Raw genomic sequence first — 24,225 nt, forward strand, 5'->3', positions numbered from 1 at the left:
TGGCTTGGGGTCAAAAATGGGGAAGAAGACATGAAAACGGAGAATGGACAAGGCAGAGTGCAAAACGTGGTTAGGGAAAAAGGAGAAGTTCCCATCCCACGTCCAGGTGCACCGGCGTGTGATTTTACAGCTGTCTGCATTTCTGGACAACGCAGTTTCTTTAGTTCTTGGGAGAAGCTCTGCTACCAGTCCCCAGGAGTAAACGTAGATAAAATAGCCATCTGTATGAGGACAACTTGAAACAAATACAAATAAGACTTAAATCAAGGCAAATACCCAAGCTCCAGAAAGCAAGGGATCAAAACCACCGTGTGATTAAGCAGCATGCGCTCGGTGCTAAGGGCACTCCGTTATTCACGTGCAAAATCCAGAGGATGAGAGGGGGTACACTGGGTAAGGTCACCCTGTAATGTCAGCACCAATGCAGAACTGAGCCTTGGAGCTCAGCACCTGCCTTTTCTTTCATCTCAGCACAAAATGAGATCTACTTCTTTACACTTCAAAAGCCACGACGCGCAACAAATAAGATACACACTAAGCAAGAAGGCACAGAAAACACGCCAGCATCTTTCGGCAATCATCTCCCCCATGTCATCCATTATGTCAGATCTATCTATTTTTACTTAATTCTTGTTCCATTGATATGCATCCTTGCTCTCCAGGCCATCAGGCTGGTTAGACTTGAACTCAATATGGCTTCTTAAAATAGTTGAGAAATATCGCAAGTCTTCCCCACAGCTTCATGCATTTACTTAAATGAATTCGCTTCCCAGTCAAAGCAGCTTCGCATCTCCTCATGTTTCTAAACCTCTTTTCAGCATCAGCCCTTTCTGCTTTCATCAATTCAAGGAGCCTCCTGCGAGGATCAGTCCTCTGTGACAGCACAATGCTGTCAGCCGGACTCACAGGAACGCTTTTCAGTCGTATTTTTAGAAGAGAAAAGAACGAAAGCCCACCGAATTTAATCCCTGATGGATTTTCCCACTACAGACCGCTCCCTGCGTATCTGTGATGAGAAACTGCAAGCGCTCTTCAAGTTTGGGTGGAAAAAACCTGCTCAGAACCACGTACGGTGAAAGGGAAAAGCAGCTCCTGTGTTCCTATCTCCCCACTGCCCACGTAGGAGCAGCCGCAGGATTATCTCAGCCAGCTACTGAACCAAAGTTCCTACGGCACACGCTGTGCAGCCCAACACCCGGTGGGACCGATTCCATCACAGAGTCACTGCGGTGCTCCAGCACTGACATCACTCGGGAACATGAGCTCCTGTACTGAGAGGTGCTACCAAGGAAACAGAGAGCTGTGGTTTTGCCATAAAGAGATTAACTATTATGGTAAGAAGTTTTCCAACACATGTTTTCTTGTGACTTCAGCCGTGAGAAAAGGAGAAGAAATAATTAAGAACACCATAAAAAGCGAGTGCAACGCTCTGAACCAGCCCATGCTGGATCCAGGCTGCGTCTGCAGTTTATCCCCAACTTGTTCCCAGCAATTACAGGCAATGTCAGCGGGGTGACACGCACCCAGCAGCCCACACAGGTGCACCGTGCATGCCGCATCACCGACAGTCTCCAGCACTTCTCCGTGCCACAAGGCCCGTTTTGATTTTATCTTTTTGCCCCCCCCCCCCTCCGTGCTTTGGCACGAGCACGTTTCCCGTGAAGGTGCTTTAAAAAAAAAAAAAAAAGAAAGAAAGAAAGAAAAAAAAGAATCCTCTGGCAGGAAGCAGAGCAGCCAGCAGCGCCCTAACAATGGCTGCTGCAAAACCCCGCTGCTGGCGGGCGGGCAGTGGCTGCACAAAGGGCTCAAGGAGCCCCTCCAGCACAGTGGGGCGGCCCCATGGGGTGCAGAGGTTGGGGAGGGGGCACCGTGTGGGATTCTGTCCCAGTGCTGTGTGGGGCCAGCAGACAGAGGCACCTGGGCCTTCCCACCCTCACAGCCCCTCAGTACCCCTGTGTTCCTTCAGGAGCCCCTCCAGAGCCCCTCAGCACTCCCAGTGCCCCTATAGGAACCCCTCAGCACCTCCTGTACCCCTTCAGGAGCCCCTCAAGAGCCCCTCAGCACTCTCTGTATTCCCTCAGCACCCCCCTCACTCCCCCCAACACCCCTAAAATCCCTAAAATCCCCTCAGAAGTCCCTCAGCACCCCCTGTACACCATTCAGAACCCCTCAGCACCCTCTGTATCCCCTCAGGAAGCCCTTAGCCCCCCACTTGCCCCCCCAGTACCCCTAAAATCCCCTACACCCCTCAGAAGCTCCTCAGCACCCCCAGCTCCCCATTCAGAACCCCCCAGCACCCCCGCTGCCCCTCAGCAGGCCCTACGAAGGCCCTCAGTTCGAACCAGGCCGCGGCCTCCAGGCCTCACCCCCACGGCCAGGCCTCACCCCGTCACCCAACCGCCTCAGAACCCGCGCGCGCTCTGTCGCGACCCTCCTTCTATCGCGACAGCGCCTGAGGGGCGGCGCCGGGGAGATGAAGGGGGGGCGAGGGGGGGGAAAGGGGGCCCCGGGAAGGACAATGAGGGAAGGGATGACGAGATGGCGAGGATTTAACCCAGGTTAGGCTCCCGCCCCCGTCTCCCCGCACTCACTCTCGGTGCCCCTGCCCGGGCCTCATGGCGCCGCCGCCGCTGTGCCCGTGCCGGCCCCGCCGCTCCCCGCCCGCCCGCTCTACGCCGTGGTGGCTGCGCCAGCCGCTGCCGCGCATGCGCGTTGCCCGCCAACGGCCCGGCCCCGCCCCGCCCCCCGCGCACGCGGAGAAAGCACCGCTGTTATGGCGCCCCCCTGCGGGCGCGAAGGAAAAAACCTCCGGGAGAGGTTTAAGGGGAGGGGGGGCTCTGGTGGCATGGCATCCCGTCCCCATCCCAATCCCATCCCATCCCCACCCCATCCTCACCCCCACCCCCATCCCATCCCTCTGCGGCCAACAGCGCTGAAATGAATGGAAGCTTCTCATAACCGTCTCGCTTTATCTGCGCGATTGTTTTAATAGAACGGTGCTGGGTTTATTGCAAGGGAAAGAAAAACAATAGGTGGGTGAGATGGATTCACGGAATGGTGGTAAAGGAAAGCCAACGCTTGCTCCTTGGAGGATTTTTTGGGTGGATTTGGGTGACCTGATGCTCCTGGTGTGGTACTGGTGGCTCAGTGCAGGTTGGTAAAGCAGCCCCTTGCAGAGGGACACTGAGCCCTTGCTCAACAAGTTTAGGTTCCAGGCAGAAGAACCCAGCAGCCCCCTTCCTCCAGCCCAGGGGTACACATAGCACAGAGCTCCTTCCCAGAAACCACTGTAAATGCAATGCAGTGCTGCAGTACAGCCTCCTGAGACTGATCTCAAACCCCACCTGAGCTGCTGTTCCAACCACAAGCTTTCCTTCAGCTCTGCCACTCTCTAGCTTTCTATCCTGGTGCAAAGAGTAACGGCTTTGTAGTAACGTTCCTGCAATAAACTATTCAAGTCCCTAAGAAAAGGGCTGCCATCTGTCTGTGTATGAAAAGCAAGCACCTACGCAATGCTGCTCCAAGGAGTCTTCAGACCCAACCCCTCAGCTTTCATTCATCAGCTGAACTGCCAAATAGATGTAAAGGCAGGACCCCATCCGATACCAAAAACAAGGTATGTACAGGCACAGACCCTCCCTTGGCAATACTCACTCCTCTGGCAGTTGTGCTCACACCCATGAACTTTAACAGAGTACAGGGCAAGGAACACTGCAAAAATGAGACCACTGTGTGGGCTGGGGGAGCCTCTGCCTCCTGCCTTACTTGCTGGAATCACTCAGCCTTCAGAAGAGGTAATAGATGGGTGCTGATAATCCTTCACTGCAAGCCTTTGCTAAAAGGCAGGAGATGTTCCCTCACACTTCAAAGAATCACAATATCCACCCTTCCCTTCTTGAGTCAGACTCTTGACTCAAGTCATTCTGAATTTCCAAGCACGAATGCAAGGCACAGCCTTGAAGAAGATGACAAGTCTGCAAATGTGCTGGAACTGCACTGGGGGTGCTGTGATGTGCATCCCCAGGTTCCACACTGTAGATCTGAAGATTTTATTACCATCTGGGCCATTCCCCTAAAGAATAATATATTCTACTTCAGCCTGCTATCTTGATTCCATCTCCCTCTGTTCCTGAATTAAACGAAGGTGTTAAGATACCTCCAGCAGAAAACAGGACGAGTTTCTCCACTTGAGCTCAATGGCAGTCAAAACCTACACAAAGAGTTCAACTCTTCACCTCCACCTTGAGCTTCAGGCGGATATCACAGAGGAAAATGTTCATCAGGTCCTGCCCGGCCTCCTGGGCGATCCTGCTGATAACTGCACCTCTTCTTCCAATCAACATCAGCTGTATCAAAACACAGACAGAACATCATCACGCTCAGCCTTTCTGTGGAGAGGAGTTATCCAAGAAAACAACAGTGCAGACATAGGAGGACACAGAACACAGCAGTCAGAGGTGTCCTACAACCAAGCCATGGGAAACTAATAGTGAGGTACAAGCTGTTACCGACCAGAAACCAAGCTCTTCTCAACACAGAGCCCAGAGCCAGGGCAGAGAGTGTCTAATGCAGCAAGGACACACACATGCTGGATACAGGGAACCTCCTTTCATGCTCCTCAGCTCTCTCCTCTTACCTTATGAGACTTTCTTGGGACCACAAGGTTCTGCACAATGACGAGCTCCCCGCTTGGCCCTTCCTCCCATAGCTCTGTCACCTGCAACAGAAGCACAAACTCAGCAGTTTGGCACAGCACCGAAGAACTACAACTGCCACTCTTTCAGAGACGACAGCTCAGCACCGTGGCACAGTTGCATACCTGCAGACCCACTTAAAAACACAAAAAGGGCCCCACAGCTGACGTGCAAGTTCCAAGCCAGACCACGTGGCTTGTGAAGTCTCATGGATCTCACAAACCCAGAGAGGGATTCTCATCACAAAGCCTGCTATTCCCAACACAGATAACTGGAAGGCAAGTCTGCTAGCACATGCCTCCTACCTGAGTCACACCATAGGGGACTTCCAGTGGCAGGTACTCCAGTATCTTCGCCCTGATGATATTATCACAGATCTCATGAGGTGACTGGCTGGTCAAGACCCTGCTGTGGAACTCCCACGGACCTGGCTTGGCTTGCATCAGGAGGTACTGCTGTCAGCACAAAACACACCAAACCCATCAGATAACACACACACATCGCACACACTGACAGACAACAGTTTCTCCAGTGTGGGCCCACCCCAAGGGCTTCACTCAAAGGAGGAGCAGCTCAGTGCAAAGCCCTGGGATACAAGGCTAAGCGCACAACAATTTCAAAGCATAACAGAAGTTCAGACCACAGTTACCTTCAGCGTATCCACTTCCTCTCCATTGAGAGCTGCCAGCATGAAGATATCCTGGAAATGTGGCCAGCCTTTCCTATTTTTCAGATCTCCATATTTGTAGGCCTTTTGCCCTTCTGCTTCTGTAACAGGACTGGACTCAGAAGCCTTCATAGTGCTGCTGTTATCCAAACTAGAGCCTTCCTGGGCTTTATCTGTTTCCAGCTGACAAAGAGACTCCTGAGCTCTGTTCTCAGGTGGAGGAGTCTGAGTGACTTTAAGAACAGTTTTTGCAGGAGAACTGGAATTATGTTCAAATTCAGACCGCACTTTCAGTTTCTTTCCATTTAGAATTCCCTCTGTTAGCTCATTTATGAGTCCCAGCAGGATGAACTTCTTCTTTAGCAGATCCACCTAATGTAAGAGAGGAGCAGCAATCAGGAATTTATCCTGAGCAAGACCAGCAAATGCGCCCTGGCTCTGGAGGAGCTGGAAAAATCACCCCAACATCAGCAGTGGGAAAACCAACTTCCTCACTTACCTTGTTCAGAACCAGGACACTGGGAATCTGAGGAAACTGAGAAAGACATTTCAGCACCTCCAGGCTCAGAGAGTTTCGTGTCCAATGGTCTGAGACATCCACCAAAACCAGAACTGCCAGGAGAGAGTGAGGGAAAAATAATGAATCTACATTTTCCAAAGGTTCTTTCTAAGATTCTCTGTAGCCTCTGTTTGAATCACTTCCCTCCTGCTGTTCCTCCTCTCACTTCTACAGGGCAGCGTGCACATGTAATCCACAAATGGTGTTTTAAATGATAAAACAACAAACCCAGTTTACATGTGCTGTCCTACAAATATTACACATGCTAAAATGCAACATCCAAGGCCAAATATTCACCCAAGCTGCCTCCCTTTGCCATCAGACAATTCTAAACCCCTCCCCCTGGTCAGTTCTTTCAATGCCCTTCTCTCCTCGCTTCTTATTCACGCTCCCAGGTCTACCTTTAGCATCCAGTAGTGTATAGAGGTACTACAGCTGTACGGTTATAAGTTTCTGTGGCAGATAAAGGGTTTGATGCAAGGGAAGTTGAGTGCCCACCTAGATCTGCATGTTTCATGCTGTCCCACGGGTCTGTCAGCATGGCTGCCTCTAGTTTATGCCTGAAAGGCAAACACAAGTGAGCATGCTAGACGTGTGTTGGACCACAACAACCTTCTTTCCCCCTGCAGGTGTGGGAACAGCATTTTCCATTGTCCCAACTCACACAAAGCTGCCTTACAGCTTTATACCATCCTTCACTGCACACACACGCATACAATCAAACACAGCAGGGCTCAAAGGATTCCCCAGGCTCTGGGTGTTACTGAAACATAAACAATTAAGAAATCCAGAGGTCAAAATGAGGCTAAAAGTTTACATTCCTGCCACTTCTGCAAACTCACACAGTGCAAATCACTTTCTGTTCTCTCAAATCTCAAGTGATAGAACCTCATTTCTCTCTACAGCAGCAGTGGTACCTTTTGGCTTTCATGGGACAAGTGAGACCAGGCGTGTCCAGAATGATCTAGAAAGAGGAAAAACACATTTTCTAAGTCCACATGCAGTTTTAGCTCTGCCACTACTTATACCAGTGTGATTAAACACCACCATAAGATACAAATGAAAAAAAACACAGAATGCTTGGGTTGGAAGGAATGATCCGATTCCAGCCCCTGCCACGGGTTGGCTGTCACCCAGCAGTTCAGGCTGCCCAGAGCACCACGCAGCCCGACCTCGGGTTCCTCCAGGGATGGGGATCCTGCACTTTGCTGCCCCTGGGGCACAGCACCATTTCTGCAGCCTGGAAGCTCACCAGCTGTGTGTCCTCATGCGTGATGACACCGCGTGCTTTGCATCGGGTTGTGTGCACTTTCTTCGAGACTGGGAAAACCTTTAAGAAATTAAAAGCATCTCACAGCCACTACAGTTAAAAAATAAAGGCGATCAAACAGCCCTAACTCGGTGATTTGTGGCAGTTTTACCTTTCTGCCCAAGAGCTGGTTGGAAAGCGTGGACTTGCCGGCGTTGGGCGCTCCGATGATGGCGATTCTCAGCACTTTGGGCTCTGGGGGCTGGTCAGGGCGGCCCTGCACCATGCGGGCCTGCTTCTCTGCGGGGGGAGAAGGGCTCACACGGTGCCCTCACCCCGCGGCGGGGCGGGGGGCCGCAGGGCTGCGCTCACCTCTGCTGGTGGCCACGGGCGGCGGGTGCCGGCCCAGGGCCGGGCTTGGCCGCTCGCCGGGGAGGCCCAGGATGTGGCCCAGCGCCGAACCGCTCCCGCTGCAGCGGGCGCAGCTCTCCAGGAGAATCGCTGAAACGGTGTAAAACCTGCGAAACCGCCCCGAAACCGAGACGGCCCCTTCCTCCCACCTCACCGCTACCGCACGGCCCTTCCCCAACCCTCTGGGTTCGGCCCGGCCCGCCCTCACGTCCCCCAGACCCCGGTCACCCCCGGAGCGAGGTTCCCGGCCCGCTCCCGCCGCCCCACCTGCACGCCGTGAGGGCGGACCGGCCGAAGCGGCCCTGAGGACCCAGCGTAGGCCCCGCGACACCGCCGCAGTCAGGGGCGCCGCCATGTTGCCCCGCCGCGGGGCAGGCCGGGAGCGCGAACGGCGGCCGCTCCTACTGGAGGAGAGGGCGGGGGGAACATAGAGAGGAGGGAGAGGGGGTTAGGGCGCCGCCCTATGCAGTGGTGGCTGTAGCGCCCCCTGCTGGCCGTGCCGTGTGGAGCCCATCAGTGCGGGCGGCGGCGCAGCGTGGTGTGCCCAGTGCTCCCAGTGTGCCCACTGTGCCCAGTACACCTCAGTGCTCTCATTGCCCTCAGTGCTCCCAGCGTGTCCAGTGCTTCTGGTCCTTCCAGCGTTCCCAGTGCCCACAGTGTGCATAGTGCCCCCAGTGTGCATAGTGCCCCCAGTGTACACGCTGCTCCCAGTGTCTCCTGCAGCCCACCCCCGTGCTCCCTCTGTGCTCCATGTTCTCTGCAACTCATCCCGCTGTCCCACAGTGCTCCCCAGCCCATCTCAGTGCCCCCCACACCTCTCAGTGCAATCCCCCCCAGTGCCCCTTTAGTGCCCCACACCCCTCACAGCACCACTAACTGTCCCACTCCAAACCCCCCCACACCCCAAAGTTGATCACCCCCACACACAAGGGAAGGAGCCACCGTCTCTGTGCCATCTCTGATTTTATTGAACCCACAACACCAACCCACACCAACTCACACCAATCCATGCCACGCTGCGTGCCTGGCTGTCAGCAGAACCATTACCATTACTAAACTCAGTAATGGTAACGGTTTCCCTGCCAGCCATGTGTCCTTGGCTGCATCCACTCCTCAGGGTGCCCCACAACCCCCCTGTGCCCCACAGTGCAGTCCCACGGAGCAGATCTCAGGGCCAGGTGCAGCCCAGGGGAGTACATCATCTATACTGTAGTGTCTCATAGTGAACTTACAGTATATGATGATATCCAGCCCAGGGCGGCAGGCAGCGTTATGAGAAGCACCTAAACAAAAGGAGAGCATCGTTAGTGTCACCCCGTCCCCAAAGTGCCACCACCACCCCGCTGCGTCCCCATAGGCAGCACCCACCTCTCGGGGTGACCCCGCTGCTTTGTGGGGTGCTGCTGCTGCACCCACTTTATAAATCCTGCACAGCCTCATCTGCATATCTCAAATCTGCACAGCACAGCTGGTGTGGCCCTGTAACCCCTTCATGCCCGGGGGGGCAAGGGGGGAAAGGGGAGGCAGCCTCCAGAAGCTCTGTGCCATCCCACAAAGCTCTGCCTGTGGGGGACACAAGGACAGGGGGGTCCCAGGGGCCATCCCCTTGCAGGATCATCCCCAGTCCTTCCTCCCAGACTAAGAGCTGCCCATGGCAAACTCATGCCCAAGGTGTCCCTGTGTCACATATGCTACCCCAAAAGATGGATCCATGTGTCCCCAACAGGGTTGTGTCACCTCATTGTGCATGACTGTGGCCATTCGTGGCCCCTGGCCATGTGTGTCCCCAAACAGCCGCAGCGCCTGGCTGTGTGTGCCGGTGTGTGGCTCTGCCCATACGTGTCCCCAGCCCTGTGTGTCCCCCCAAGGGTCACATCCTGCAGCCAGAGCCGTGCCATTGTGCTATTTGTGCCGGCAGGGCAGGGACATGGTGGCATTCCTGGAAGCCACCTGCAGGGATATGATAAGTCCCCTTCAGGGCTGCGTGCTTGGAGACCCAGATAAGCAGCACTGGGTGGCTACTGCGGACCCTGCAATGGGGTGCAAGGTGTTCCCAGCCCTGCTGTCCCCTCTGGGTGACAGGGGCAGCGTGGTCAGACCCTGGCAGGAGGTGAAACAGCTGCCAGCAGCAGTGTGTCCCCAGCAACATGAGGACACCAGGACCTGGGATGACAGGGGGCTGTTCCCTGCTCCCTTTGGACCTTGTTGTGATGTGAGTGCCCCCAGCAGCACAAGCAGCCAGCACCCAGAGCAGGGACTTTGCCGAAGTGTCTCCCAGTGTCCCCATCCCTGCTGCTCGCTCAGCTGTTCTCCACATCCATGCACTGCCAAGTGTGCGGCACTGCAGAGCAGCTACGGGGGCTTTGGTACTGCAGCCCCCCTCTGCCAATGCTGCAGGGCTGTGTCTGGCTGTAGATAAGGAGCCACCAACCCATCCCCACCCACCTATCTGCAGAGCCACCCTGCGTGGGGCGTGCAGGATGGGGGGCCCTTCTGTCCTGCCCAGCATTTGGTGGGACACAGAGGGGCTTGGGGGCACGAGGGGGCTGTGTCTACAGAGCCCCCCGGTTGCTGGATGTCCTCACTCACATGGGGAGGACGTGTACCAGCAGAGGAACCAGAACAGGGCTGGGGATAGAGGTGTCCCAGGACATGGAGTCACAGCATTGCTTGTGCTGGAAAGGATTCTGGGCTGCCCTGTCCGACCCCCTCCATGGGCACTGCCAGGATGCGCCCAACCTGGCCTTGTGCACCTCCAGGGATGGAGCATGGGCACCTCTGGGCACCCTGCACCAGATCCTCAGCCTCCTACTGGGAAGCACCATCCTCACACCCCACCATCCCTTCTCCTGCTGCTGAAGACCCCGCTGAAAGCCATTCTCCTCACATCTCTCACACCCGTAGGTGCAGAGCCGGTGTGCAGTGCCACCAACCCGGGGACAGAAGTAGCCTTCAGTCCCTGCCAGCATCACTGCCTCCACAGCAATGGGGTCCCTGAGTGACACAGGGAGCTGCTGTCACCCAGCAAAGTGGAACAGGGCTTGAACCCCACGTAGTGTGGGGCAGGAAGCAGCCCTGAGGACAGGGCGATGGGACCATGGGGACACGGTATGGGGGGACACCTGAGTGCAGCCAAGGTGGGCTGCCAGGAGGGCAAACGCTGGGGGTGTGGAGTGGGGACAGAAGGCACAAGATGAGAGCCAGGGCACGAGGTGACAGGCTTTATTATCGCACAGCAGTGACACGGTGCAGGCATGCACACACACACAGATAGGGAGCCTTGCCCGGCACACCCATCAGCAAGCACCAGATCGGGGTTGGCAGCCACAAGCTGGGGGCTGATAAGGCCTGGCCCCTCCCGTACAGCAATGAGGTGACACTGCAGCACCAGTGGCACTGCCAGAGCAAAGTGGGCCTGGGTCTCTGCACCCAGCAGCCACCCCTCTGCAAACAGGGTGACACTGAGCTGTGGCACTGGATGCACAAAGTTGGGACCCCTCCCATCCCACCAGCTGGGATTCAATGCACACGTTTTTAGGCACAGCCACACCAAACACAGGCAGCAGGACAGACAGAGAGGGTGAAGGTCAGTGCACTGGTGGCACTGCGGGGGACACAGAGGGGACAACCTTTCCACAGCATCTCTGGGGACAGCAAAGCCATGGGCTGCCAGATGGGTGGGGGTTTGCAGGAGTGCTGCAGGTCGGCTGCAGGAGGAACGTGTTCCCATCACAGTGCCCTGTGCCATCCCATGCCATTCAGGCTCTTGCTCTGCTAGCAGAGGTGAGAGGCATGGTGGCACTCAGGAACAGCAGCCTGGGTGGCTTGCCTTCCTCTGGTATGATCGAACAGCTTTGGCACAATGCTGCTTTTTGGAATTTCTGCAGCACAGCTGCCTTGCAGCGCTCCTTGAGGTCAGGGAACCTAAGGGTGGGGAGCAGCACGGCACCAAGGCTCAGGGCTCAGCAAGAGGCCAGCAGGAAATTCCCTGAGGGAAGGCAAGATGGGAGCAGGCACTGAGCCCTGGCAGTGCCCCAGCATCACCAGACCAGGGTGGGATTGCCACCTTGGGAAGCCGTGCCCAGGCTGCAGGCAAGACAAACAGACGTGGAAAGCCAACCACAAACCCAGCTTGTGGGCAGCAGCAGGGTCTGGGCAGCGCCCCATAGGGTCGCAGTGGGAGGGCAGGGAGCCCAGAGCAGGTCCTGGTGCCTGCACACATCTTGCTGAGCCCTTGCTGCGAGCTCCTGAGGACAGAGAACAGCAACACCAGACAAGCTGCCAGTCCTAACCGTGGATCAGAGCCAAACACCGGCTGGATACAATATACAATTAGTTAGAAAATAAATCTCCTCCCACCCTTTGTAACAAAAAGAGCGGCTGATTGAACATGCATCTTTCTGGCCCTACAAAATAAGGCACCAGAGCTTAAAAACGAAACTCCAATTGTCTCTGATATAAAAGGAATTCCCAAGTGTTGAAGGCAGTTGATGTCGGAGTGCATAACAGGGAGTGATCTTCACACGCTTTGGGTCTCATGCCTGGGCCCCAGTGGCTTTCTGGATCAGGGGAATCTGTAGCAGGGAAAGAGAGAACTGTTAGGGCCGCAGGAGGATGCAGGGAGCTCCAGAAGGGCAGGGCTGTGGAAAGAGGCTGCCTAAAATCTGAACAATTCAGGGCGATTCCCCACACCCAAGAGCCATTGGCTGCTGCTGGTGCCCAGCTCACCTTCGTGAGGTCCACACCGGTGATGGCACGCACAGAGGCGGGGATCTCGGCCAGCAGGCGGTTCACCTCAGATGTCACATTGCTGCTCTCCCCGCTGAGAACAACGATCTCATCCACTCTGGAGAGCGGAGCAGCCACTTTGGCAGCAATCTGAGAAGGCAGGGAAGGAGCGTGTGATGAGCACGCAGCCACGGAGCTGCTGGTCAGACCCACAGGGTGAGGACCTGCACACCACGTGGGGCCTCTCTGTGCCTCCAGGAGAGCCGGCCCAGTCTGGGAACTCCCCACCTCCAGCCCAGAGCAGGGAAAAGCTGCTCCCTCCTCACCTCAGGCAGTGCATCCAGCACCAGAGCCAGCTGGGCAGCTTCCCCGTAGCTCTGGAGCGCTTCTGCCTTCAGCTTCATCCTCTCAGCCTCCGCCATCCCGATGGCCTCAATCACAAAGGCCTCAGCTTCTCCGATCTTGCGGATCTTCTCCGCCTCCGCCTGAGCCAGGAGGACTTGCCTTACCCTGAAAAGGCAAAGCGAGCCCTGTAGCAGCCAACACCTCCACCATCAGCCTGCGAGCTGGGTCAGAGCACAGCGCTCCCACCCCAGCCCAGCGCACAGCCAGGCACGGGACAGGTCCCTGTGTCCCCACTGAGCAGCTCAGGCTCACTCACTTCTCCCCCTCGGCGATCTGCTGGATGCGGTAAGCTTCGGCCTCAGCCGGCCGCTTCACAGTGGCTATCAGCTCTTTCTCCTTCCGGATGATCTCCTTCTCTTCGACGTCGATCTGCTTCTTGCGTTGCACCACCTCGATTTCTATCTCCTCCTGGCGGATCTTCTGCTGCTCCCGGGCACTCTGCAGCTCGTAGGCCAGCTGGGCCTCAGCTGTCTGCATGGGGGAGAGAGGAGAACGGGGGGCTTGGCCACCACCTCCTGGGTGCAGACATAAGGACCCTTGGCAGGCTCTGAAAGCAGACGTGGGTCAAATCTCCACCCAGGGGTGACATCCCAGTCCTCAGTGCTGCACCTGCAGTCCCTCTCTGTGTGCTCTTCTCACAAACAAAAACAGCTCTGGGTTCAACTCAGGCAACTCTCCCCAACACTCCATCTCTCCCTAGTCTCACTTAAGTGATGGCAACAGAGTAGGAGAGGAATGCGGTGCAAGGAGCGTGCACTGTGACACACAAACCTGGGTTCTCCAGTCCCAGCTCTCAAAACATGCAGAGGGAGGAAGCTGGAAAGCCTCAGAGCAACCAACACCACTGCAAACCAGGGGACACCAGCAGGCTGTCAGATACCTCTCACCTTAATGTTGACCTCCTCAGTGAAGGCAGCTTTCTGCAGTTCAAAGGCACGCCTGGAATCTGCTATTTTAGTATCTGCCATGAACTTGACATCCAGCATTTCCTTCTTGCACTCTGCCTCCTGCAGAGAGAAAATGGAGAGCAGAGCTCAAGGGTGTGCAGCTGGAGCAAAACACTGCTCTGGGAAGCTCAGCACAGCCCTGCACTCACCCGAATGCCAGCATCCCGCTCAGCTTCTGCCACACCAATGTCTGCATCCCTTCGGACAGCCGCAGTCTGAGTCTTTCCCAGGGAGCTCAGGTAATCCACTTTATCATAGACATCCTGGAGAAGGGAAGATAAGTCACAGCCGCTTCCAATGAGCGACTCCATCTTGTTGCCTTCCCGCAGGAGCTCAGAGCAATCATTTGTCAGGCCAGGGTCAGGAAGAGCCACGTCAGGCTGCTGCCAAGCAGAACCAGGGAGAGGCATCCTCCCTCCAGCCCTGGGGGCTCGGCCAGCAGCTAGCTCTCCTGTTTGCACAGTGCTGCCTGGATGCAGGGCACGTTACAGCGGCTGTCATGGAAACCCCTGGAGGGCTGGGGCAGGCTGTCAGCCACTGCTTTTCCATCAGCCTCAGTGGGAGAGCCGGGGTCAGGCTCTGTCACTGCTTCACAGCACGGCTGGCTGTCCCACAGTGCCATGCACCACGTCTGGGCGTACCTTGATGGTAAAGCTCAGGATCTCGATACCCATGCGACCCACGTCTGGAGCTGCCACCTCTCGCACCAGCTTGGCAAACTGGTCCCTGTCCTGGTAGATCTGCTCCACCGTCAGAGTGCCTGCAGAGGGAAGGCAGGCAAAGCACTTTATTTGGAACAAGTAGCATGGAACAGCATGGGTCTAAGCTCAGCAACATCCTAGTTGTCCCAAATCACACAAACAGCGAGGTCAGCTCTGGGCACAAGGGCACAGCTCACTGCCCAGCCCACGTTCTGCACATCAGCATCTCAGAAGCGCAGCCACACACAGGGCTACCTGCAACCCGTGGGGACTCAGACATCTCTTACTGCAGGCACCGAAAACTCATTTATCACAACACCCAGCAGCACAGCACGAGCTGCTGGAGGGGAGGAACAATCTAAGCTGCCACATCTGCAGTCAGCAGAGGAAGCACCCATCGTGGCCTGCCATGGTGGCAGCAGTACTGCTGGGGTCAGCCAGCACAGGGGGAAAAAAGCTGCTCAAGATGCCTGCAAGACTGTGAGCCCATCCGCACCTAGGATGGAGCGCAGATGCCCCTCCAGTGTCTGAAGGACCACGTTCTTCACATCCTGCACGTTCTTCCCCAAGAACTGCTCACAGGCCACAGCCAGGAGCTCCTTCTCGGTCATTATCTTCACCTGGAGACAGGAGACAAAACCAAAGGGGCTGATTGTGCCTGTCTAAGGTGGGAGAGACACCCAAGAGCAGCAGCAGCAGCAGCAGCACCACCACCAGGCTGCCAGATCCCCATGCTACTGAGGGGAACGGGGGTTCCACACGGTGTTCCCTGCAAGGAGGGATGACACGAGATGGCCACAGCACACCGTGTTTAGCCTGGGGGCTCCGTGTGCCCCCCCGTGCCAGCACCAGGCCAGCCTGCTCCTCACCATCTGGTGCCAATTCCCAGAGCTGGCTTAAAACCCCCACTGGGTACGTCAGGTAGTGGAGATGCAGCACACAGCCCCAGTTCCTGAGTGCAGTCCCAAAGCGGCAGCTCCTGGTGGTCCAGGACAGAAGGATGTCTGTGTGTGTGGCAGCAGCAGGAGGGGGAGTGGGGCCATATCAGCATGCAGCCAGCACGGCTGGGTGTTGAGAAAGTCTCACAGCACCCTCTGATGGAGACAGCGGGGCTGGGTGGTGCGGGTGGGGGGGAACAGCCCTCCATGTCCCGTCCACCAGCCCTGGCTGCTGCCACCTGAAAGCCCAGCATCATCCTGGCTCAAAGACCTCCAAATGAGACCCTCCGGGAGCTCCACTGTGTGCTCTTGCTGGGTTCACGACCTACAGACCTCATCCTGCCACCTGCCAGACCCGTATTCAGGGTTTAAGTGCCAGTAAAAGCAACACAACTATTTCTAGGTCTGTGAGGCGACAAGTTCAACACCACACCGCTACCCCTGATCACACAAAGAAATGCCAAAAACCTCAGCTGAGTGTGACAGATCAACAACAAGCAAAAAACAACAGTGGGAATAGTAAATGACCTGGACAAGGTGGATTTGGAGCTGCATTTTTAAAGCAAGGCACCCGGTGGTACAGCTTTCTGCCTGCATGCAGTGCCCAGCCTAATCCTGCTGTGTGTGTAGTGGGAGAGATGTCCCAAAATGAAGCTAAAAAGAGCTTCTCACAAAACCCTCCCATGAAGGAGTGTTGCCAAACAGAAGATGGAGAAGCTGACAGCTTTATTAGAAGTGTGTGAGGGAGGCAGAGGTGCATGCATTTCTCCAACCATGCAAAGACAGAGCTGAAGCCACGGGTGTGCCCAGCCCTTCTGCTGCGTGCAGTGATGCAGACACTGCTCCTGGCTGAGCACAGCCCACTTACAGCACCTTGTCTGCCAAGGGCCAAGCAAAGAGCCCCTGCAAGAGCACTGGGTGGAATTTCTCCAATGCACAGCTGTTAAAGAGCTGCAGCGCTCATCCTGGGAGGCTCCTGGTGCACGTGAGGTTTTGGCTGTGTCTGAAGAAGGCTTGAGGCAACCAAAACTCAATTCAAGCCAGAAATTTCACACACAGATTCTACTGCCCTGAGAGATCAAGTTCTTTCTTCAAGCTTTAACTCACCATGAAGAGCAACAAGACCCACACACTAATAATCCAAAGCAACCCAACACTCGGCACCATCTCAGAAGTGAATGGCTCAGCCCTGCAGTGTCACGCAGCTCCAAGGGCACCACGGTACATCACAGACACATGAAGTCACCCACACAACTCATCTGCCACAGGGCCAAATGTGACACTGGAAGAAGAGGAATGATTTTGGGCAGAGGAGAGGTCACGACCCCTGTTAGAACATGGACATGCTGTACCGTGCTCAAACCAAAGAAGACAGTTTGGTTTTGTACCAGAATTTGTCTCAGAGCAGTTGGCTTCTGTTCCAGGACAACAGCAACCTTGTAAGGGGGGGAAAGCCAGTTAGAGACATGCATTCCTGAAATGATGGTTTGGAGTTACTGTACCTGTGCCACACCTGTGACAGTTAAAGCTACCCCCTCCGCCGTCTCTACGTCCTCACACCTGGGCTGTAACGTCATTATCTCTAGGGAAATCCTGCCAAAAAACGTAAAATATTTGCACGTTTCCAGGTAACACACACTCTGCCTTCCCCTGCACCTCCTGCCCTGGCTACCAGCTGCACTCCTACGGGTAATGCGAGACAGGCACAGAACTGTATGTGACTGCAGACAGACAGGACACCTTGGACAAAAAGAAGGAGATTTCCAAACACCACTTATAGGAATGTATCAGCAGGGCTGGTGAGGCGGCCAGGAGCTTTGGGTCCCCAGCTCTGGCTGCTGTCACTGGTTTAAAAGCACAGCACGGAGCCCAGATGCACCCACCCTGCGTCACCCCCGTGATGCTGGTGCTGCAAGAAGCAGCCATGCCTCTTCCCTCATTGGGTTAACATTAACACAGCCCTCCTCCCTCACTCTCCCTACTTTTCCTATTTGCCTTTGGGTCGTGTGTCTCCAGCTCCTTTGAGGTCAGACAGCCAAAAGCATATCTTGCTTTTGGCAAGGGATGAAGGTGCTGTGGACAGATCTGCAGGTCACAAGATGGTGACACACGAGCTGTGCTCCAGGCAGCACAGCCCATAGATAGGAGCAGCTGCACCGAGCTGGGAACATGCTGGGACACAGAGCAACGGGGCAGCCTGCTCGTGTTGGTCAGCATTAGCTCAAGCATCCAAAGCATGAGTGGGTGGCACGGGGCTGCAACGTGCACGCCGTGGGCATGTTTGGGATTGGTGGGGTGCTCAAACAAATCCCTGCGAGCCCAAGTCTGCCCTGGCTGCTGTCCTAATTGAACTGGCATGCAAGCTGGGAGCTGATAAAACACAAGGTCCCGCTGCCCAGGATGCACACAGGCATTTTGTGCCATATGCAGCTTTAATCAGCTGGTACAGGACTTCTGAAGGCCTAATCCATACCTTTAATTTAAATTAAATGCTGTGCTGCTTCCTAGCTGGCAAGTCCCAGGGAAGTTCGGTAATTGCTGTGACGGTGGTCTGTAAGTGCTCACAGCACAGAGCAAACGCCACTCCTCAGCGCTGCAACTCACCCAAGGTCTCCGTGCTGTGCTTTTAAATGAGACAACATCCAAAACGGGCACTGCCTCTGTGTGGAGGAGGAAGGGCTTAGTGGAAATTCGTATTCAAAACCAGAGAGCTGCCATCTCCCCACGTGGGTGCAGACTTCCTTCTGAAATGACCCAAAGCTCAGCTCCCCACCTTCCCCAAAGGCTGTGTAAAACCCAGCCTTGTCTGTCTGCAGCCAGATGCACTTCTGCACGCAATGCAAATGGTGCTGCCAAGGGAAGGGTTACAGTTGAAGCAAACGACTGCAGCATTATCAGGAGCCAGCATAGCAACGCTGAATTTGGAATTTGCCAAGTATGCATCTGTCTGCATTACCTACACACTGCAGGGTGCACCCCAGAGCAAATGCCAGAGGAGGGGTAGGAGAGGAAGGTGCTGAGATGTTCGCTGTCCCATTAGAAAACCATTAGCTTTTATGTTGTCCTGCTGCTGCTGCTGCTGTTGCTGCTGCTCAAAACAGAGGCAGAAATAGTTAGATGTGATGTTAGGAAGCTGGTGGATTATTACCTGTGCAACCCCTGTTACGTACAGTGGGACCCCCTCCGACGTCTCAATATTCTCACAGCGACAGAGGATGGTCATAACCTCCAAAGACAGTCTGAGCAGCAAGGAATAAGGGTAGGACAGCAAATACACAAAGCGGTTACCAGAGAGTAAGACACTTGTTGCAAAGGACAGATGGGGCTTTCAGGTTTCAGCTTTTTCCCTGTTCGGTCTGCATTTCTCCCACTGCTGCTCCCTGGACTCTGTAATGCTGGGCATGGCTTCCCCCATGCTGCTTGGAGCTCTCAGCATCTGGTGCTGCTTTTTAGTGAGGTTAAAGAGGCCGGGCTCTCACCCTGACCCCCATCAGGTGCTGCCACCTGTAACCCACCTGCACTGCCGTCCTGAAGTCAGCTGGAATTTTCTGCTGCAGCACTTTTAACACAGAAAATAATTTTTTGTAATAGCTTAGCTGTCTCTGCCAACATTAAAGATGGGCCAGAAAAATAAAAGCACCAGGGATCTGGCTACACATCCCTGCTAAGGCACTGAGGAGAGACTATGCTTCCAAGTGCTGTCCTGAGAGGCTGAATGACACCATTTGGTTCCCTGGGAGGCACTGCCTCTCTGGCTGCTTTTATTTCTGACCTCAACACAAAGATGAGATTTTTTCCTGTTGTTTTTTTTTCCCCTCAGCCCTCAAGGTTGCAGCAGGATAAGAGCCCATTGCCCTGCCAGCTCCAAGCACTCCTTTTGTCCCCAGGTTGGCGCTACCTGGCGAGGTGCAGCTGACAGCAACACAATTACTGCTGTCTCATCCATAGTTCCAAAAAAGATGTCCTAATTTCAAAGGAAGAAATCTGCCTCTCTCGTGTGCATGCAGCAGGTTCCAACTGGCACAACTTATGGTATTTGGGAAAGACTCCAGTCTCAAAAGGAGAATTTAGCCCCATGGTGTGACCTGAGGGTATAGATTTTAAAGTACAGTATTTGCTTGGGTGCTGGCAACTCTGTCCAAGCCCCATTTGCCAGACAGTGCACAGACCTCCAGCACATGACAGCTTGCTCCCAGCAGGCAGCTCTCTAACCTTTGCTCACCCAAGTTAATAGCAGCACTGCCAGAGAGCCTGGGCCAAAGCAGAGGGTGTTAGCTGAGACTCTTCATGCAAGGTCCCAGGAAAGGAGCTAAGAGCTGTGAGCCCATTGCCAGCAGCAAGTTGGCTGAGCCAGGTGAGCAGCACTGATGGCTGTGCAGCATCTGCAGGGGGAGGGCAGCAGCATGCTGGCTGTCTGCTGGTGGCGACACGTGGACATGGAGGAGGGAAGGTTAGCTGCAACCTCTGGCCTTCATGTAGTGCAAAAAACCCAAAAGTCACGTTTTTATCCCTTCCCTGTTATTTTTTACATAGGCAGAAACCTGTGTCTGGGTGTGAGGGAGGTGTTAGGACAGAGGCACACTTAGCAACATCCCCACAGGTCCTAAAGAAGAACCACAGCAGCAGTACCACAGCATGTTAGTTCAGAGACTAGCAAAGTCGTGACTGAGGAAAGGGAAGGAAAGGAAATCCTGTGCTTTTAAACAAGAACACAGCCTGCTCTCGTGGTGACAGCAGTGAGCACGTCTTTAGAAAAACAGAGCTGGGCAGCAGGCAGGAGCTGCAGCCAAAGGCAGAGCGCAGGGCTGATGCTCATCCACGGTTTCCCACGTGCTGGCCAGCCCTGCATTCCTACAGACACTGACAGCCCTGCAGGGACGGCTCTGCCTGGCACGTCCTCCAGACCCACAAGCAATGTGGGGGTTACCTCTGGGTCTCCTTACCTCTGGGTGTCTGTAATGCACCACCAGGCCCAGGCCCAGCCGCCATACACATACTGCTTCACGTCGGAGCCACAGCAGCCACCTGCAGCACAGTGGGAAGAACACAGATGGAAGAGCTGTTACAACCAGGGAAAACCCTGCACCCAAACAGAGTGAGTTGCAAGCAGAGCAATCTCACAGCACCGCAACGCCTGGTAACATTTGTACGAGGACCTCATTACCCAAGGACAGGAAGGGAGGTGCTCCTGGCAGCACGGAAAGTTGTTCATTTCACAGCATCCACGTGGTCATTACGCCTCCAACGAACCTCTGGCAATTGTTTAATAATCGTTTTCTGAGAAAAACGTGCCCTAATAGCACTGCTGTTACAAGTTGGGAAGGTGTTTCTGCTCACAGATTCCTTTTTTCTTCTGCAGGCAATGCCTCGCTCAGCATCGAACCAAACACTTGCTTCCCAGAGCCTCCCAACACTGCTATGCAGCTCCATTTGCTAAACTATGCTGTACGTCCTGAAGTGTTCAAAGCATAAGAAAAACAGGGAAGCTAAAGCCATTAAACAGAGGTGGGATGCCAGCTGGTTGCTTTCCTGCAAGCTGGACACTGGACTGCAGCAGAGCTTTGTCCTGGTAATGCATGATGGTTAATTTTCCATTGCACTTCTTGCAGCCTCTGCCAAGTCTCAGAGATCAAGCGAAAAAGGAACCCACAAAGTGAAATCCTTGCAAGGCTGAAGAATAACCCCTCTTGCACAATGGGATTTGGCAGAGGAGGTGCATTTTTCAACTATAATACACCCACTGTTCCCCAGGGCTGGGTCTCACAGCCACTTGGCTGTCCCTTTCACAAACATCCCCACACTTTCCGGGTGCAGCACGCCACAGTCAGGCCTGCTACAAATGGGGGATTTGTGGCCAGGCAGCTGCCAGCCACTCTGGCCTCTTCAGATGAAGGGGTCCCGTGTTCAAGCATGGCTTCCCAGAGCAGAGAGAAAACACGTTGCCTGGTTTGGATGACATGAGATGAAAGATTTGAGGATCTGTAGATAAGCAGAGCTCTTCGGCAGATGCAGGGAAGTGTTGCTGGGAAACAAGCAGAGTGATTGCTGGGAGCACTGCTGAACACAGAGGGGAGAAGGCAAAGGCATACGCAAAGAAACTCACGTAATAAAGCAGGGTCTAGACTAAAATCAGCGTCTGGTTCTTAGGTGCCACTGTGAATATCAATCAGGCTTTGTCCTCGTGCCTCATCCAAGGTTAATAAAATGAATTTATCAGATGCAGGATTCTGAGATGGGTCTGTGTAATCCTCTGATGGTCACAACAACAGGGAAGTGCAGGTCGTGCTGGTGAGCTCCTTCTGGAGGTCATCCAAATCAAAACCAACCATTTCAAACTCTGAGTATGGCTGTTACAGAGAGTTCACAAACCACACCTTCAGCTGAACCCACCTTGTAAACAGAAACCCAGAGGAGAATGAAAGCAAACACAAGAAAGCTGCTGAGATGTTACCGCAAAATTCCTCCCAGAAACAAAAGGACTCTGCCCACCTCTTCTCCTGCCATCCTCTCTGAAGGGACCTGGAGATTGCAGTCTCCCTTTCCTACAGGAGGTGGCCTGGAGCTTCTCCTGTTCTGTTCTCATGAGGTTGGTTGCTCTCCCCTAAACAGCACTCTCTGCATTTCTCTTCACTGAACTGCATCACACTTCTTTCAGACCATTTGGCCTAGCTGTTGAGTTCGCTTTGATCCTAATCCTGCTCTCAAAGCTCTCGAATCCATTCCCAGCTCAATGTCATCTGCAAATTCAATAAGCACATTCTGGATTCCACCACCCAAGCCAAAACAAGGCACTTACTTGATAAATCCCTTCAGCTGAACAGTGAACCACTGTCAGGTTCCCTGGCACTGGTTTTCCAGCCTGGCTCATATCAACTTTACAGCACCTGAGGACAGCTGGGCTCTCGCAGAGCAGGACGGGTTCACAGGCCTCCAGAAGACTGTATTTCTGGCTTTCAAAACGTGTACAAGTGACCGCTCTGTTCTTGTGGTACACTGGCTCACAGAAGTTCCTCTTGCAGGAATAAGAGGGATGCAGCAAGAGGATGTGAGTGCTCAGATCAGGTTGGGAAGGGTTAACCAGACCCAACTGCTGGAGCCTGACAGGAAATGTTGACACAAAACTAGAATCAGCTGCCAGCTCTTCTCTTGCTCTGAGAGAGATCAAAGAGCTCCAGTGGGGCTGCACTGGGGAGCTGAGCTGGGCCCTATTGCTTCTCCTTTCACACCCTGATCTCCAGCTGAAGCAGCACCCTGCTGCTCCACCAGCACTGTGCTCTGCACAACCTGTCCCACACGGCACCTCCAGATGTCCCAGCTGCTGCCGGGCCCTGCACTGTTTGCCCTGTTGGCTCACAGGAGCTGTAAGATGAGCGCAGCCATTAAATATGACATCTCCTTATGATGAGGCTCTGCAGAAATATTAGTGTCGCATTTCAGCATTAGCAGATTGATCCCGAGCCACAACGGCTGCGTTCAGCCAGACTGCAACTGAAAACCATTACGCACTTGGAGAGGATCTGTGCATCTTGTGGGAAGCCTGACGTCAGGGTGAGCAGGTATTGCTTCTCCGAACGCAGGGCTCTGCCCAGGAGCAGTCTGCAAGGAGCCAAAGCCTCCCCAGGGCCTGCACCAAGCCCCAGTGGGAAGCTTGCAGCTCCTCCTGCAACATAAGACTCAAGTTGCAGAGCCCATCATCACCTTGCTCTGCTCTCCAGAGCATTCCTGGCCTCTGCATGGATTTCCTGCATGGATTGCCTGATCCAGGGCAGTTTCTTAGAAGGAAATGAGTGTTGCTCAAGAGGGAAGGACACAGCACAGTGCTGGCCGTGCCCTGGAGGCTGCTTCCCAAATAAGGCTGTGGATCTCTGCATGCACACATGTTCCCAGGGTACGGCTGCTGCTCCTGGTGCTGAGGGCCTGAGATGTCTCACCAGCAAAAAGAAAGAGCTCAGAAAACATCACAGCTGTATGACAGCAAGCCAAGAGCCAGCTGCTGCCACGACCTGCTGTCAGATTTCTCCTCCCTTTCCCAGATCTGACCTAATATCACCCAATTAAGCGCCGGATACCGTCAGCTCTCTCTGTACTGCACACAGAACGCTTCAGTTCCCGGAACCCAGGGCTGCACCCTGCTGCTCTGCCCAGGGGTGCTGAGGAGCCAATGCTCATAGGGAACAGCAGCAGAGCTGTGTCTGGGGGTGGCACTGAGCCCACTCTGTGTCCCAGGGCTGTGCTGAGCACTCGTCCCAGAGCACGGTGCTGCATCCAGGAGCAGCCCTGGCCCACCAGCTGATGTCACAAATTCCTGCTGGGCCGTCCTGCGAGCTGCGTGCTGTGAGATTCAGGAAGGAACAGGTTACAGCAAACCCTACAGCCTGCACGACGCCCTGGTGCAGATGGACAATGGCTCCTTGGCTCTCGAGCGCTGCGCTCTTCTGAAGGGGTCTCTTACGGGGAACCAAGGGAAGCATCGTTGCTCCAGGTGCTGTCTGCACCTCCTGAGAACCAGCAGGCACACAGCGTTCGTTTCCTTGCTCCTGCCACAGCTTCAGCAATTCCCATCATTGTCGCGGGGCTGAGCTGGGAGCACCAGTGCCACACCAGTGCCACGTCCCCCAAACCCACCTGCTGACCCCTCCAGTGCCACAGGCCCCCCCCCCACATACCGTGACCCCCCCACACCCAGGTCTGGCGCAGCCCCACCCCCAGAGCTCAGGACCCCCCGGGTCCTCTTTAAGCCGGAGCCCCTCAGCGCTGTGCCCGCCCGTACCTGACACCACCAGCGCCTCGTTGGGCCCCACCGTGTGGCAGTTGCCCATGCTGCCCGCGGAACGGCTCCTCCGCCTCTTGCCGCCTCCCGCCCGCACCCGGCCCGCCCAGCGCCGCCCCGCCTCTAGGGCGGCCGCCATCTTGGGGAGGTGGGCAG

The 24,225-nt window shown here is 54.9% G+C and overlaps 3 protein-coding genes across 8 annotated transcripts in view; all 3 read right to left on the bottom strand.

Annotated features, from left to right (window-relative positions):
• FAM222B (family with sequence similarity 222 member B) overlaps positions 1-2,730 on the bottom strand; it is a 28,097-nt gene extending 25,367 nt beyond the window's left edge. Inside the window, exon 1 of one of the 2 annotated variants that reach the window (XM_085241174.1) lies at positions 2,592-2,730. The gene's annotated coding sequence lies outside the window, so the exon portion shown is untranslated. The remainder of the gene's footprint in view (positions 1-2,591) is intronic. The other variant, XM_085241173.1, reaches the window with a different exon arrangement.
• A 225-nt stretch (positions 2,731-2,955) lies between these two features.
• Positions 2,956-8,008, bottom strand: ERAL1 (Era like 12S mitochondrial rRNA chaperone 1). 2 transcript variants are annotated; one of them, XM_085240737.1, is made up of 11 exons: positions 7,848-8,008; positions 7,542-7,670; positions 7,342-7,469; positions 7,173-7,250; positions 6,838-6,884; positions 6,419-6,480; positions 5,861-5,973; positions 5,344-5,733; positions 5,000-5,146; positions 4,637-4,717; positions 2,956-4,346 (listed from the first exon to the last, which is right to left on the bottom strand). In XM_085240737.1, the coding sequence occupies exons 1-11, from the start codon at positions 7,933-7,935 to the stop codon at positions 4,224-4,226; spliced, it is 1,386 nt and encodes a 461-aa protein (XP_085096863.1). In that variant the 5' UTR covers positions 7,936-8,008; the 3' UTR covers positions 2,956-4,223. The 2 variants fall into 2 exon arrangements, with proteins under 2 accessions (XP_085096863.1, XP_085096862.1); XM_085240736.1 differs by having other exon boundaries at positions 5,000-5,149; positions 7,848-8,007.
• Positions 8,009-10,786: 2,778 nt separating this feature from the next.
• FLOT2 (flotillin 2) lies at positions 10,787-24,224 on the bottom strand. Of its 4 annotated transcripts, XM_085240733.1 has the most exons (12): positions 24,070-24,224; positions 20,243-20,324; positions 18,470-18,538; positions 16,802-16,892; positions 14,858-14,981; positions 14,302-14,420; positions 13,810-13,923; positions 13,601-13,720; positions 12,970-13,184; positions 12,635-12,818; positions 12,309-12,458; positions 10,787-12,154 (listed from the first exon to the last, which is right to left on the bottom strand). In XM_085240733.1, exons 1-12 carry the CDS (start codon positions 24,206-24,208, stop codon positions 12,116-12,118), a joined length of 1,446 nt encoding a protein of 481 aa, XP_085096859.1. In that variant the 5' UTR covers positions 24,209-24,224; the 3' UTR covers positions 10,787-12,115. The 4 variants fall into 4 exon arrangements, with proteins under 4 accessions (XP_085096859.1, XP_003205340.2, XP_010720424.2 ...); XM_003205292.4 differs by lacking the exon at positions 18,470-18,538; XM_010722122.3 differs by lacking the exon at positions 16,802-16,892 and having other exon boundaries at positions 18,448-18,538.
• Between the last annotated feature and the right edge of the window lies 1 nt (position 24,225).

The sequence above is a fragment of the Meleagris gallopavo genome, chromosome 21 (genome assembly GCF_905368555.1).
Source record: "Meleagris gallopavo chromosome 21, MGAL_WU_HG_1.1, whole genome shotgun sequence".
Lineage (NCBI taxonomy): Eukaryota > Metazoa > Chordata > Aves > Galliformes > Phasianidae > Meleagris > Meleagris gallopavo.